The sequence below is a fragment of the Cariama cristata genome, unplaced genomic scaffold, assembly GCF_000690535.1.
Source record: "Cariama cristata isolate BGI_N322 unplaced genomic scaffold, ASM69053v1 scaffold15923, whole genome shotgun sequence".
NCBI classification, from domain to species: Eukaryota; Metazoa; Chordata; class Aves; order Cariamiformes; family Cariamidae; genus Cariama; species Cariama cristata.
This window is the reverse complement of record NW_009609083.1, coordinates 1-13,379: the sequence shown is the minus strand read 5'-3', so window position 1 is coordinate 13,379 and position 13,379 is coordinate 1. Positions and strand designations below refer to the sequence as shown.

At 41.9% G+C, this 13,379-nt stretch overlaps 1 protein-coding gene across 2 annotated transcripts in view; it reads right to left on the bottom strand.

The window, feature by feature from the left end:
- ENPP2 (ectonucleotide pyrophosphatase/phosphodiesterase 2) overlaps nt 1-13,013 on the bottom strand; it is a 57,536-nt gene extending 44,523 nt beyond the window's left edge. For both annotated transcript variants that reach the window (XM_009697413.1, XM_009697414.1), the window contains exons 1-6: nt 12,819-13,013; nt 12,417-12,519; nt 6,381-6,536; nt 4,118-4,243; nt 2,007-2,067; nt 653-750 (exon numbers count right to left, since the gene is read on the bottom strand). In XM_009697413.1, coding sequence (XP_009695715.1) covers nt 653-750; nt 2,007-2,067; nt 4,118-4,243; nt 6,381-6,536; nt 12,417-12,519; nt 12,819-12,851 — 577 coding nt within the window. In that variant the 5' untranslated portion in view covers nt 12,852-13,013. The remainder of the gene's footprint in view (nt 1-652; nt 751-2,006; nt 2,068-4,117; nt 4,244-6,380; nt 6,537-12,416; nt 12,520-12,818) is intronic.
- Nucleotides 13,014-13,379: the final 366 nt, after the last annotated feature.

Genomic DNA, 13,379 nt, shown 5'->3' with positions numbered 1-13,379 from the left:
AAACAAAACACCACTTTTAAAGGCTATAGGCACACAGGCACACACACAAACTACTACACTGTACTGAGAAGCTCAAATATGCATTGCATCCAGTACTGCACAAACACAGGTGGATCACCTCTACCCCGGGGGCAAGTGCAGGGCTGCTCATCGCTGGGGCATGTCCCCAGCCAGTTATCACACATTCACCAGAGCTCCGGCACCAACTTAACCGTACCTTCAACATTTCGGAATCACATGGAAAATTTTATGGGCACCTCCCAACTAGCCTATGACAGTACATGATACATATCATGTACTGAAGATGCATTTCTTTGCTCACAAAACCATATGAAGGTCATTGATTCTGAGCAGTGTTCCCCAAATCAGCAGCTGTCTCCCCACTCTCTTGATTGCTGTGTGCTGCTTTAGCCAGGGCACTTTCAAGTCACCAGCTGATACCATCTAAACCAAAGGAGACTTGTGCCATTTTGCTTTCATGGAAAAGATGACTTAAATCTTTGTTAGACCTTTCAGTCAGAGGAGCCCTGCGTTTGGCACAGCCCTTCTACCCACCAGCTCCACAATGACTTCTGTTGCTCAATGAAGAATGAAGACAACTGGGCTGCAAGAGATTGTCTTTTATTTATTGTAAGAAAACAGATGTACTCACTCAGTTTTTCAATATTGGGCATGACCTTGTTCCCTTTCTTCATATATGATGCACGGAAACCATCAACAGAGAAGATGATCAAAGGAGGACGAACAAAGCTAAAAGCAAAATCAGCAGGAGTGTAAGGTAGCATTTCAAAATTAATTTATTTTTTTTATTTCCACTTGCTCACTGAGACTCCAGAGAATCTAAAGTACAGTTGCGGCACACACGATACATCTATAATTTTTTTGCTTGCTTAACAGATCAGCACAAACTGACAATCTTCATGCTTAGTAACACCCGGTGTTCACTCACAGTCAGTGAAAGGGCTGAGCTCCAGCATGAAAGACATCTTCCCTGGGCAGCTAAAAGCATATAGCCCAAAAAGGCAAGTGCTTATAGAGAGAGATAGATAAGGAAAAAAAAAAATAGTATGCATGAGTACCCACCCTAGCATATAATCTGTAGTTAAAAACCACATGTCTCATGACAGCTGGTCTTCTCTCTTCACAAACAAAAGTCCATGTGGCATTTTGAGTGAGGTCTGTAAAGCAGAGCTCATTCTCACATACTAAAGATGACAGTATTTCACGTTACTTTATCACATTTTTATTTACTACTGCTACTGGGAGTTAACCCTAAGCACACAGAGATGTGTCCTGGACAGACACACCTGGGCTTTTAATGTTAGTCGCCTGCTGTGGGGGTAAGCAGCCATCACTGTCACCAGGAGAAGCAGAGGCTCCCATCTCCTCCAACTATCTCCTCCTAATAGCACAGACTGAGCTGCAACCCAATGCAGCACCTGAGCAGGTGCTTAGCTTTAAGCATAATAGTGAGCCAGCTGGTTTCAAAAGCGGTTAGTTTCTCAATGTTGTTCCTGTGCTCAAACACCTCACTCAGTCAAGCCTGTATCTCATTGCAATTTGGAAATCCTTTCATTTAGGAACATAAAACTAAAAGTACAAAACTCAATTGAAAAAAACAGCCTGAACTGTGTTCACATGTGGCTCAATCTGAATTTTATTGAAATCAGAAAAACCTAAACCTTTCCATTGACTTCAAGGGATTTTGGTTACCTTCCCTATGCAGGTAAGTGAAGCAGGCAAACCCATCAGCAGGTGATCAAAGACAAGAGTTCAAGCCCACATATCATACACCACTACTCATCCAGCAGCTCAAAGGCAAATGCGTTACAATATTATCAGCCTAACTGTACAAATGGTGAAGCACAGGAAAGCGCACAACCCACAGCCATTCAAGCCTGCATGACAGGACCAGTGCAGAAACGCAATGTTCGGAAGTTCAGGGCAGAGCCAGGGGCCATTGGCCTTGCTGCATTTGGCTTTGCAGTTGCATGGAAAACACTTACCCTGCTGGGCATTCAGGAGCCTTTATCTCTTCACAGTCATCATCCACCCAGTGGGTTTCTCCTACCAGAAAAGTCACATCGAAGTTTAAAAAAAAAAAAAAAAAAGAAAAAACATGTGGACACAGCTACGGGTTTCACACAAAATGTCAAAAAAATAAAGTCTAGCTCTAGTTAATGGGCTGTCTTGTCATACTTCCCATCAATAATGAACAGGTCTTTTCACAAGCTGAAGATCATTCACAAATGATCTGGTTATATTTTATTCAACAAGAATATCCAAACTAGCACTCCCAGAAGCAGCTCTTAAAACTGGAGTTAAAAGTGTCCTTTCGACTGCAGGAGACGTGGTAACACTTTAGGAACAGTGGTCATCTATTTTAATTTTTTTATTTTCAATCTGTAAAAAACAGGTAGTGCTGCTTCTGGCTGTGAATTCCACCCTCCTTCCCACCAGCTCTGATGTCTCCATAAGCTGGTTCAGCTGGCTAAAGACACAAAACAAAATTCATCTGGGGAAGAAAAACAACTCTAAATAGCTTCCAGCTGGTTTAGAGAGCTGATCAGCTCATGGATCAGGTGAGACTCAGACACAGCAAAAAAAAAAAGCATTAATACTCTTTCAGAGCTAAATTAGTTAAAATTACTTTATGTAATCAACTGTTTTCTTAAGTTTTTCACTGCTGAATGCTGACTATAGAGTGGCTCATGACTTGCACTTTCACAGGTCAATTGAAAAACAAATTATTAGCTAATGAGGCTCGCTTCCTGAACCTGGCACTATTAAAGGAACTGCAGTTCAATTAAAAGAACAAAACAAAAAGCACCATAGAAAAGATCTGCAGGAAATGTGTCCTGCATCAATTCCAACTGACCATGACAGGCGGTGGAGGGACAATTTCCAAGAAAAAAAAAACAAGACAAAACAAAACAACACACTATCCTCAGATAGGCAAAGGCATGAATAAAGAGGAAACACTGTTCTCACATAAGGCTTACTCCTGTCAGAGTGCCAGGAGATCATTTGTTATTAGCCAATTAAACAAAGATTATGTACATTAAAGCTGGAGACATGTAAATTCCTCTGTCTCGACCCTTGTAAGGAGCTCACAAAAAAGACAGGAACTGAAAACTATACCAGTATTTAAGTGGTCTCAGCCTTGGGTTTCTTTAGGAAGGGGAAGAACGTAATCTATGGGGACTTGCTGGAAGATATGTATTCCATTTGGATTTCCAACAGCAAAACTCAATTAAAGCAGAAAAGCCCATTTTCAGTGTATGGATCTGGACTATTATAATTTTCTGAACATATGCAGTTTACCAAAATAGTGTGGAAGACAAAATTTCAAACTTTCCACCAGTAAAGTTAATGAATGAAAAACCTAAGAACCTAAGCTGAAATGCAAAAGTGAGAACCTGTAGATCTCATTACCAAGGATCAGAAGACCTGCTCCAAATGGGAGACATTACACAAAGCAGGACGAGCTCCAAAAGATTGAGGCAGAGGATGAAAATTAAGCCTTCATAGCCCATCCACCGACCGACCAGCACAGGCTGTACTGCAGACATGGTGTGTCTCAAAGGTAGCATGGTCACCTGAAGCCCATGCCTCTCATCTGCACATTACAGCCCTTGTATCCTTGAAACTGGTCTCCCACAAGAAACAAAGCCTACAGATGTTAGGCCAAGTAGCTTGAGCAGGAGCTTTTGTGGAGGGGGTAGGGAGAGGTCTTTGAGACAGAGATAACATATCTAGGAATGCTCCATTCCTTCTGAGATCACCAGGTATCCCTGCTTTCCCCGTGATGCAGACAAATGCATCTGAACACTTCTGTGTTTTGCTTTAAACTCTTCTTCATCCACCTACGCCTCTTCTCTTTCTATCGGTATGTCTTCAGGCAAAGACAATGTCCTTCTACTATCAAGAAATTAGAAGTATTCACCTCTGCTAGTGCCCAGAAAATTACAAATACAATTCCCCATTCTTCCCACCTTCTCCAAAAAATCAGAACGAAACAAGGAGAGGGTTCCTCCTTTAGAAGAAAGCTCTTTACCCACAGGGCTGCCTTCTATCGGGTTTGGAAAGATAAGAGGCAAAAAGACCAAAGACGTACCTTTGCAAACGACTTGGTAATTAGTACAACAATCTCCTCTACTTAAGCAGTCTTCAGAGCAGTGACAAGCATTGTCATCATTCCTGGTTTCTCCACAGCGATCTTTGGTACATTCCCAGCCCCGAGCTAAAATATTCACAAGGTAAGCGAGAATGAGAGATTGTAATCGAAACAAAAAGTACTCACTCAAGCCATAATGACAACAGTCTAGTCGTTAAAGTTGGATGTAAAGTTTATGGCCCCATTTTAGTGATTTCAAGACCTCTGAAATAGGCATGTCAACCAGAAACAAAAAGGACCCTTGTGTCCTGCAAGTGCAGGAGGGCTCCTCCACCCACACACAAGTGCTTCTGCTACCCTCAGGTGTTGTACTCCAGGCTTTGTACAACCTGAATGCCAGAAGTGTGGAAAGGAGAAGACAAGAAAAGATCTTGACAGATAAATAGTGGGGCCTGAAGCACAAACTAAGAATTCTGGTGTTTCTTAGGTAATCCATTCTTTTTCTCCCAACTACCTAGTTCAATCCATAGGAAATAAAAGCAAGCTGAAAAGAAACTATGTGAATGCAAATTGATGCTTTACTCCCATCTGTTCCTCACCCACCGGGTGAGATTCAGCACCAACTGCAAAGTTATGACAACAAGAGCTGTTTCTTCAAGGGAAAGCATGGCACGGTTGCTGTAAAACACTCCAGCTCTTCTAATCTTCTGAATGAAGCTGGGATCTAAGGGTCTGCGTAAATTAGGGTGCTCTCTAAAGGACAGTACATTGCTACGCTTTGGAATAAGGATGTAAGCACATTGGTTTTCCGCGTCCTGGCCCAACCAACAGGAAACTTGAAAAATCACTTTAGACAACATGCACCCAGTACAAAACACACCACATCAGAGCAATGTCTTTTACCCCCTTTTCTCCTTCATTTTGGGCTTTTTTGTAAATCTAATATTTACAGATTGTACATGTGATAATCGCCTTCATAAATGCCTATAGGACAATTCACACAACAGTCCCAAGGGCTATGCAGTTATCCATACATATATGTGGACATGATGTGCAGCGGACAGAAGGCTGAGGAACTGAAAATCTGCCCTTTGGTAGCAAACATCTTGTACCATGCTGAAAGTCGTCAAAAAGAGCCTCTCATTCTGCAGTCATTTACACCAGGGGCTAAGCAGCGTCAGCCTAAAATTCAGAAGTTTTTTGGCCTGAAACCAAAGTAGTTTTTCATACCAGATTAGCTCACCATTTTTTGGTACCAAGCTATTAAAATGATATCATTATAAACAGAACTGAGGGAGTCAGGACTTTCAGGCATAGCATATCCATGGGCAATTATATTTTTAATCATTAGACTTCTCTTCTGGCTGCTTAATAAGTGTAATTCTTTGATAAAGCAAGAAAATGTTAATGGCAAAAGTAGAAGGCACCTGTGTAAACTCTGACCACTGTGCAAACACTCAAGGAGATGGGTACAACTAATAATTTAAACGCATTATACTAAGAAGTAAAACATAACTCATGGCCCTCTGAAGTTTTCCTTGCCTATGACTCAAAAAAAAAACCAATTCCAAAACCAAAACAAAACATAAAAGAAAATGAATCCAGTGCTGTATTTCCATCCTCCAGGGTCCAATGAATTGAAGTCAAATGTTTTTACCAGTGTGTTATATGCATCCTGACACCTGGAAATCAGAGTCTGAGGCAAGGGTAACAAGCCCAGCCTGTCACCTGCAGCTCTTTCTGACAGGACCCACCCCACTTCAACACTCCCAGCTTCCAAGGCACTTTCACAAGTAACCACAATTCACAGCCCACAAGCAAGATGAATTGCTCCAATATTAAGTTATCACTTGGGAGAAAAAAAGGATGGCTGACACGGCACGACCAACCTCCAGCCTTTACCATGGCTCTTTTCCTTGTAACCTGGAGGTCAAACTGGTGCCTGAACACTGATTATTGCTTTTAATTGGGTATCAGAAAATCTACTTTTCATGTACTATGAATAGTACCCTGCTTTTTCTGCCCTGGAAACCATGGCTGAAGCCCTGCAGTGAGGAGCAATAGGTGCGGATCCCTACTGCTCCTTTCAAGGAAACATGGGCTGTGTTCTGAGCTGAGCCAAGCCTGCCCAGCAAGGCAAGGTCCGGTGAGGAGGAGATGCAGGTTATTGCAAGGAGCACTGGTTTATCAGGCAGGTCCTAACCACTGGCAGAAACCAGGTATCAGGAGCACCTGGCAGTGTGGGACAGGAGACCCATCGTACCTGTCTTTAAGCACAGCTCATCAAAGTCGAAGCAGCAGCTGTTGTAGCTCTTGCACAGGTTGTCACAGCGGCAGCCAGGAGGCTCTGCCTCTTGAAGTTCAAAGCATCTGTTTTTGCAGGAGCCAGAGGTACTGATCCAGGGGGAATCTGACAGGACTGTGTGGAACAAGAAACAAGGCAAAATCTGTCAGACTGGCAGCGTTGGGATGGGCGGCTCAGCCCTGATGAGCAAAACCTCAGCTGTCTCCTCTCAGGAGCAGAAGGGAGCAGGGAGAGGAAAAGGGTTGCTTGAAGAAACAAAACAAAACACCCCCACCCCCAAAAAGGAACATAATTCAAAAAAGATTGCTCTTTTGGGGGAGGGGGAAAAAAAGTGAAAAAAAAAAAGGAAGCAGCGTGCTGTGATAAGAAACAGCCCTGGCTTTACCTCTGTAACAATCAAGAGATCATTAGCAGAAATGTATTGAAGTGTCCAAGGCCCCATTCCAGGAGCTGCAGCTATTCCTCAGAAGCAGGCCTTTGTTTTCAGAAACCAAGTGACATTTTCATGGCTCGCTGGGCAGTTTGCATAGGAAAGGACTGCAATTAATCTACATGCAGTCAGCAGGACTTGGTTTGCGATACTGAAAGGTGCCAAATCAATGTCAAGTGTGAAAGAAAACTGTAAGATGCTCTATAAATTAATGGAGAAGTAAAGAAAGGCTTTTTGGTGGGCTTCTGCAGAGCATTAAATTGTAAAAACTTAACAAAATACAGAAGTATGTAAGAAATCATTAGAAATCATATTTGATGATCATATTTGACATGTATAACTAAATAGAGGACTGCCAGTCTGAAAACCATGCATAATGTATTAGACTTCAATAATCTATTTATTAGTAAGGGCCCTTACTGTCAAAGCTGATATGTACTTCTCTGCTCCTTTCTCAAAACTTAGTATTTTATACACATTATGTATTTTATACATTTTATACATTTTTTTCTGTAAGAGAATCCTATATAGTAGCTTATATGAACCAGGAAAATTGTGTGCTACTCTCTAGGGTTAATCGTATTTTATGAAATAAAATAATGAATGAATGTTATTCTTTAAAAACAGAGGCATTCCAAGGAAAATTTCACAATGCCTTTTTGTTCCTTGAGAGACCTATTAACCTATTAAAATTAAGCCTTTGAAATTTTCTTGGGGTTTGTTTTCTTTTAGACCACGGTTTTGTTTTGGCAAACCTTACCATGATTAGCAGTATGATTTTAAGAGCACCGATGCAATGGCACTTTTGGGAAACAGTTGCTCTGATCTTTTCTTATGTATTTTTCCCCTACTCTTTTACATAGCTGAAAGCTTAGTCTCCCCATAAACTGAGGGGAAATCTGTTCCCGAACAAGATGGCATTATCCAAATACCATCAGAATGGATGGAAAAGAAGATGAAGTTTGGAGGTGACATTGTAGTAGCTGATGTCCCCACCAGCTCCCATCCCCAGCACTACCGCTCTACCACTTCCCTTGGAGTGCCACTGGCACTGGTTGGACACCAGCATAAACCACTTCAGAGGGCAAACCTGGCAGCAAATCAACCTCCAGCAAGATAATGGGTAAAAACCCTAAACCTACCATGGTTGCAGTCATGGATCATGGCAGTGGCAAGGCACATATTCATGTGACTGCTGGAAAAGATAGTAGTAGACAACTGTGTGTGTCTCTGCTTTTGTGAGTTTTTTCAATCAGGTCAGTAATGCTTAGAGCAAGTAACACGATACAGTGTAGTTTCACTCTATAGGTACATACCCTGCAAGCATGCTCTTCATGAGCCATCAATATTTTGGCCATCTGGAGTTCCAAGGAGCTAAACATCATGTATCTATGCTGGCAACACACATCTAAGTATTTCCTTTGCTTACAAAAATAGGCCACAAAGCTATGTTAGAATTAAGTCACATGAGAATTGTTTCAAAGCTTGCTAATACTCAGATTTTTAAGAGATATAAAGCCTTGTTTCTTATTCTTAAAGATAGCTGCTTTCTGCCAAATGCTTCTGAAAATGTTACTAAATAATATTTCCATGTTATTTAACCTCTTCTACTACTTTCCTTCGTGAAAGCTAGGAAATATATAATCACAGATCCAGTAAGCTGCAAAGTAAAGGTATTATGGACTCAAAAGTATTATATACTAGCATACACTATATATCCCTTACACTGGCATTGGCCTCTTCATTTTAAAGAGATGAGAGGGAGATAATTTCAGGTGGTCAAAAAACACATGTCAACATGGGTTTAGGAAAGAGAAGGTGTAAATCTGACTGCAGATTACATACGGGACAGGGTCAACTGCAGTTCAGGGAATGTCTAGCTGTTGTAAAGAGCAGCTTATTTATCAGGAAACCAGTGGAAAAATTGCCCACAGAGGCTGTGCAATCTCTGATCTTGGAGATTTTGAAGAACAGGTTAGACCAAGATCTGTCAGGAGCACTTCAGTAATAACTGACCATGTCTTGGGATATAGAGAAGGTCTACATAGCTGTTCGAGGTCCCTTCTAGCTCCACCTTTTATGACTGAGGCATGGTTTCCATTTCACATAAAAAAGGTTCAGCCCATCTACCTTGTCTGTTATTTTTTCACATCTCTTGACAACCACTTTATTACTGATGTGACAAATCATCCCAAATTACTTAGCAAATTCAAGTCACACCTTCTCAGTCAATGTAGGACACTTTCCGTATAGCAACACAAAAGCGGTCTTGGTTTAATTCCTCTGATCTCTGAATACATTAAGATCGTTCCTTTGTTTATCACACTTGACCTTGCCTTTGCAGCCAGACCATGATTTTCAGGTCGTGCACAATGCCATGGCACGGGTACTGGTGCATGCAGAATAGTTTGAAAATATATCATCAAGATCTCCATCCCTAGTGAGCATTTTCAAATTAACAGAAAACCCTGTACAGAACAAACTTCAGTTTCAAAAATCCTTTTCAAAATTCCTGCATCTCTCCATGGCTCCTGCAATCAGACCACACAGCTGGCAGAGGGACCTCAACATGAAGATTGTCCCATACTTACTTAATACATGAAGTTTTTGACATCCTTTTCCATGTACTCTGTTTGGCCAACTAAGCTCTAAACAACCACCTACAGATTGTCTCTTATGTCATAGGTTTGAGAGAGAAGTTACATAGGGCAACAGTGCCTTCCTGATTCAGTCCATGGAGGTTATTACATTTGCATTGTAAATATGTTCTATTTACCTTGGAAAGTGCCATATCAAACTACTTGCTCTGATTCTATCTGACTATAGTATTTTCTTAAAAATCAGATCCATTTACTTCCAGTAGTATTTCAGTCATAGGACTACACAATATAGACAAGCTTACACAGTCATTACAGGAAGGAGACTACCTGGCCAGAATTTACCATTTTAGATCCTGTGGATCCTATACGGAGCCTATATGGATCAACCAAATACTTATAGAAAACATCTGGAACACCAGTTTTGTTAGATAATATTCATATTATGAACTTGCATTTCATTTTTGCAGAACGCCATTGCAATGGGTAAAATTTCAATGAAAAGTCACATAAAGTAAAAAAATACATCCTAACTGTATTAATATGAGAAAGATATTACTCCATTTTTAATGACATGCTTAAAAATCCAGTGAGAAGAGATAGTGTTTCTCCTTCCAAAATTTAAGCTATCATCCTACCATGACCAAGGAACATGCTTCAACAGATTACCAGGCCATTTTTCCCTAAAAGTGCTTACAAAGATGTCTAGAAAGCTCATAAAGCAAATATCTTCAAGGCGAAGTTATGAAAAAATGGGAGCCTTGGTTCTCTAATGTCTTTTAGAAATTTTAAGTTGGATACAAATATTAAATAGCTCAAACATATAAAGGCTTATATATCTGTACACTGTAAAATGAGAACAAGGGGGAGGTAAGCATTATGGTACTTCTTTGACATGCATTTATAAGGGACTAGGAAAAAACCCCATGGTTTTGACTTGTAGAGGAGTTCTATGCTAGATAAAAACTGAAATTCGCTTACAATCATGGCATACCTTTGGAGAAATAACAAATTGGTCTATACAGTAATTGCTGGGAGAGAGAGTGTTTTGTCAATCCAAAATAATTAACTCCAGACACCAAGAAACTTGGAAATAAATAAGCCAAGGTAGAGTGAAGTTGAAAAAGAATTTATACTAATCTTTTATTCTGGCTATTTCATTGCACTGGACTTCTGATGAAGTATAACTGGAAGTCGTTCAATTAGGAGAGCCCAAATAGGTTGTTTGATCAGCGTGCTTTTAGTTTGTTAGGTAAAGCACATTTCCAGTGTAACTTTTTACATTCTTATTTAGACAGATGTGACTAATACTTTATTCTTTGCTATCACATCCTCTTTTTTTTTTTCTGCAACAAAAGTAGCCAAGCTGCATAAACACAGAAGAGACAAACCCATCCATTACTTTTCTGCCTCTCATTGTTGCACCCTGGGCAGGACCACTTCAATGCCAGGTGCTGGTCTAATCCCACCTGTAAGCAAATTCTCAATAGACTGCGAAAAGTACCCCATCTCCTGCCCTCATGCAAGAGATCCTGTATTTCTTCCTGTTTTTCTGGAATGCTGAGCTAAACCTCCTGCAACTGGAAACAGTATGCAGCTACTGATCCCAGCCCTGGCAGGGTTAACAGTGCTGGTTGGCTCAGCAGAGCTGGCACTGGTCGGCTGCAATGGGTCCCCAATATCAGACCTTTGGGACTTCAGTAAAAATCAACTGACCAGCCCTGCCCTAAAGCCTAGATGCTCACCAGCAAAAGCAAAGCAACTGGCAGTCAGGTGTTGAAGACCTGAAATGTAAATCTTTCACGTCACTGTTACACACACTATGCAACTGCTCTACAGTTAACGCACTAGAAGACAAAAATAGAAACAAACTTGTTTTTCAAGCAAATTTTTTTACTGTTACATAAAGAACAAAATCAATAGCCGCTATCTTTTTGATTACCTAAAATGCCTCTGCTCAGTGATCAGCAGCCCTGATTGTGGCTGTGATTACACATCAATTCCTGTGAAAGACAGGGTAGAGAATGACACAAATACATTACCAGGAACACAGCAAACTCTCGCCACAGTAAACAATTTTATAATTAAAATTCACAAGCTAGCATTACAGACAGGCATTGCAAATTAAACCCTTTCACTTCAGTTATATTAACCAGCTCTAAGTCAATGACCACAGGTTTCCTTTCTCCTGCCAAAGGAAGGAACAGAGACACAAGTCAAGCTTACTTTTTTTTTTTTTTAATTAGAAAAAGACCAGTTTTCCATTTTATATATTTTTCCACTTGGTCTATGCCTGAGCTCACAAAACCCTATACTGCCCCAGAACACAAACAACAGTCCCTTCTGTGGCATGTTCTTGCTTTCCTCCAAAGAAAAAAAGTAGGAGGTGAAAGGAAAACAGACGACTCGGTGACAGCACATCTGGGCGAACACCTGCTCTCCTCTCTCCGGCCCTCTCCACCGTCAGATGTCTGCCGTCTACTGTTCACAAACCAGCATGACCTCAGGAGCTACAGAAATCCCCAAAGCTTTTCTCGCCAGCTCCTCTTGAAAGCATTAATCAAGTTTCTAGAAACCGCTTCAACAGTTACCAAAATAAAAGCAGTACCCTTAAACCCATCGGGGAGTTTCTCTTAGCTCTAGAAGGAAACTGTGCGGAGCACAAAGCATGGCAAATGCTTTGTAGGAGCTGATGAGACCGGTCTCTGTGAGACTGACAGTGCTCAGTCCTAAAATAAGCTAGATTTTCCATAGTCACATGCACACAGAGCAAAAGTTTAAGTAAATAGGAGACCTATAGGTGAGTCCCAAAGGTCAACTGACTCGGGCTCAGCGAGTTATTTATTCTTCTCTATATCCTAGAGGGAAAAGGAACAAGCAAACTACTGTTTCGGAGAAGGAGTGGTTTCTAACCGCGGTATATAACATAAGGCTATTGCGATGTACAATTTATGCCTGTTACTGTACCTGAGACCGGGCCCTCATCCCATTCTTCAGATCTCCTGAATCGATTTGTTGTAAATCCCATGCAGACATTTACTCCAAAGGCAAAAGCAAATAAAGATATAACCTGCAAAAGTAAAACGGCAAAGTGAGCAAACCGTGCAAAAGGCAGGACTCTCGAGCTAAGAGCATTGGGATTACAGGGGCAGAGATGGTCCGCTGTACATGCCAGCTCCCCAGCACCGCCGTTCCCATCACCGGAGCAGCAGCTGACAGCGTCACCGTTGGAGAGTAACACAAACCAGAAGGGGTTTCATGAATAAAACACCTCTTTCTGAAGCTGAAACGCTCCTTTTTGTAGGAACTTATTCAAGAGAGACGGGCTACTCCTCCTCCAAAAGGAAACAGGCTCCTCTCCTGCCCTACCTGGTGCGAGTGGCCGCAGCCCTTCTTAGCCATCCTAGAGAATTCTTGAAAAGCCTGCGCGGCACCGTCGCCTTTTCTTTATAGTGAGCGCAGAGCTGTGTTTGCTCTGGGAGTTCGGGCTATTAGCTACAAGTAATCCCACCTGGGGAGGTTGACAGGCTCGTGTGATTTGTCCAGGGGGTGATTTCATCATGTTTCACTCACAAATCGCAGCTCCGAGTGCAAGAAGCTCCAGGCATCATCCCTCGCTGCGCCCTCCCCCCAAACACACACACGCACGCTTTTATGTGGTTTCCTCTGGCAAAGCAGGGCTTTCTTATGTTGCTGCGGCCAATAGCTGTTCCTGCTCTTTTTATTCTCCTCGCAAAAGTAACATGGTTAAAAGAGAAACCAAATGCGTCTCCATCTGGCTCAGAGAAGGGGGGAGGGAAGCTCAGTCGGGGCTGCGAAGTGAGAATAGCCCGGTGCTACCCCCAAATGTCGCCCAGCGTTGGAGCGCGGTGGGCTCGGCGGAGGGGGCCGGGGGCACCCACGGCTGTGACCCTGGGGCGGCCGGGCGGG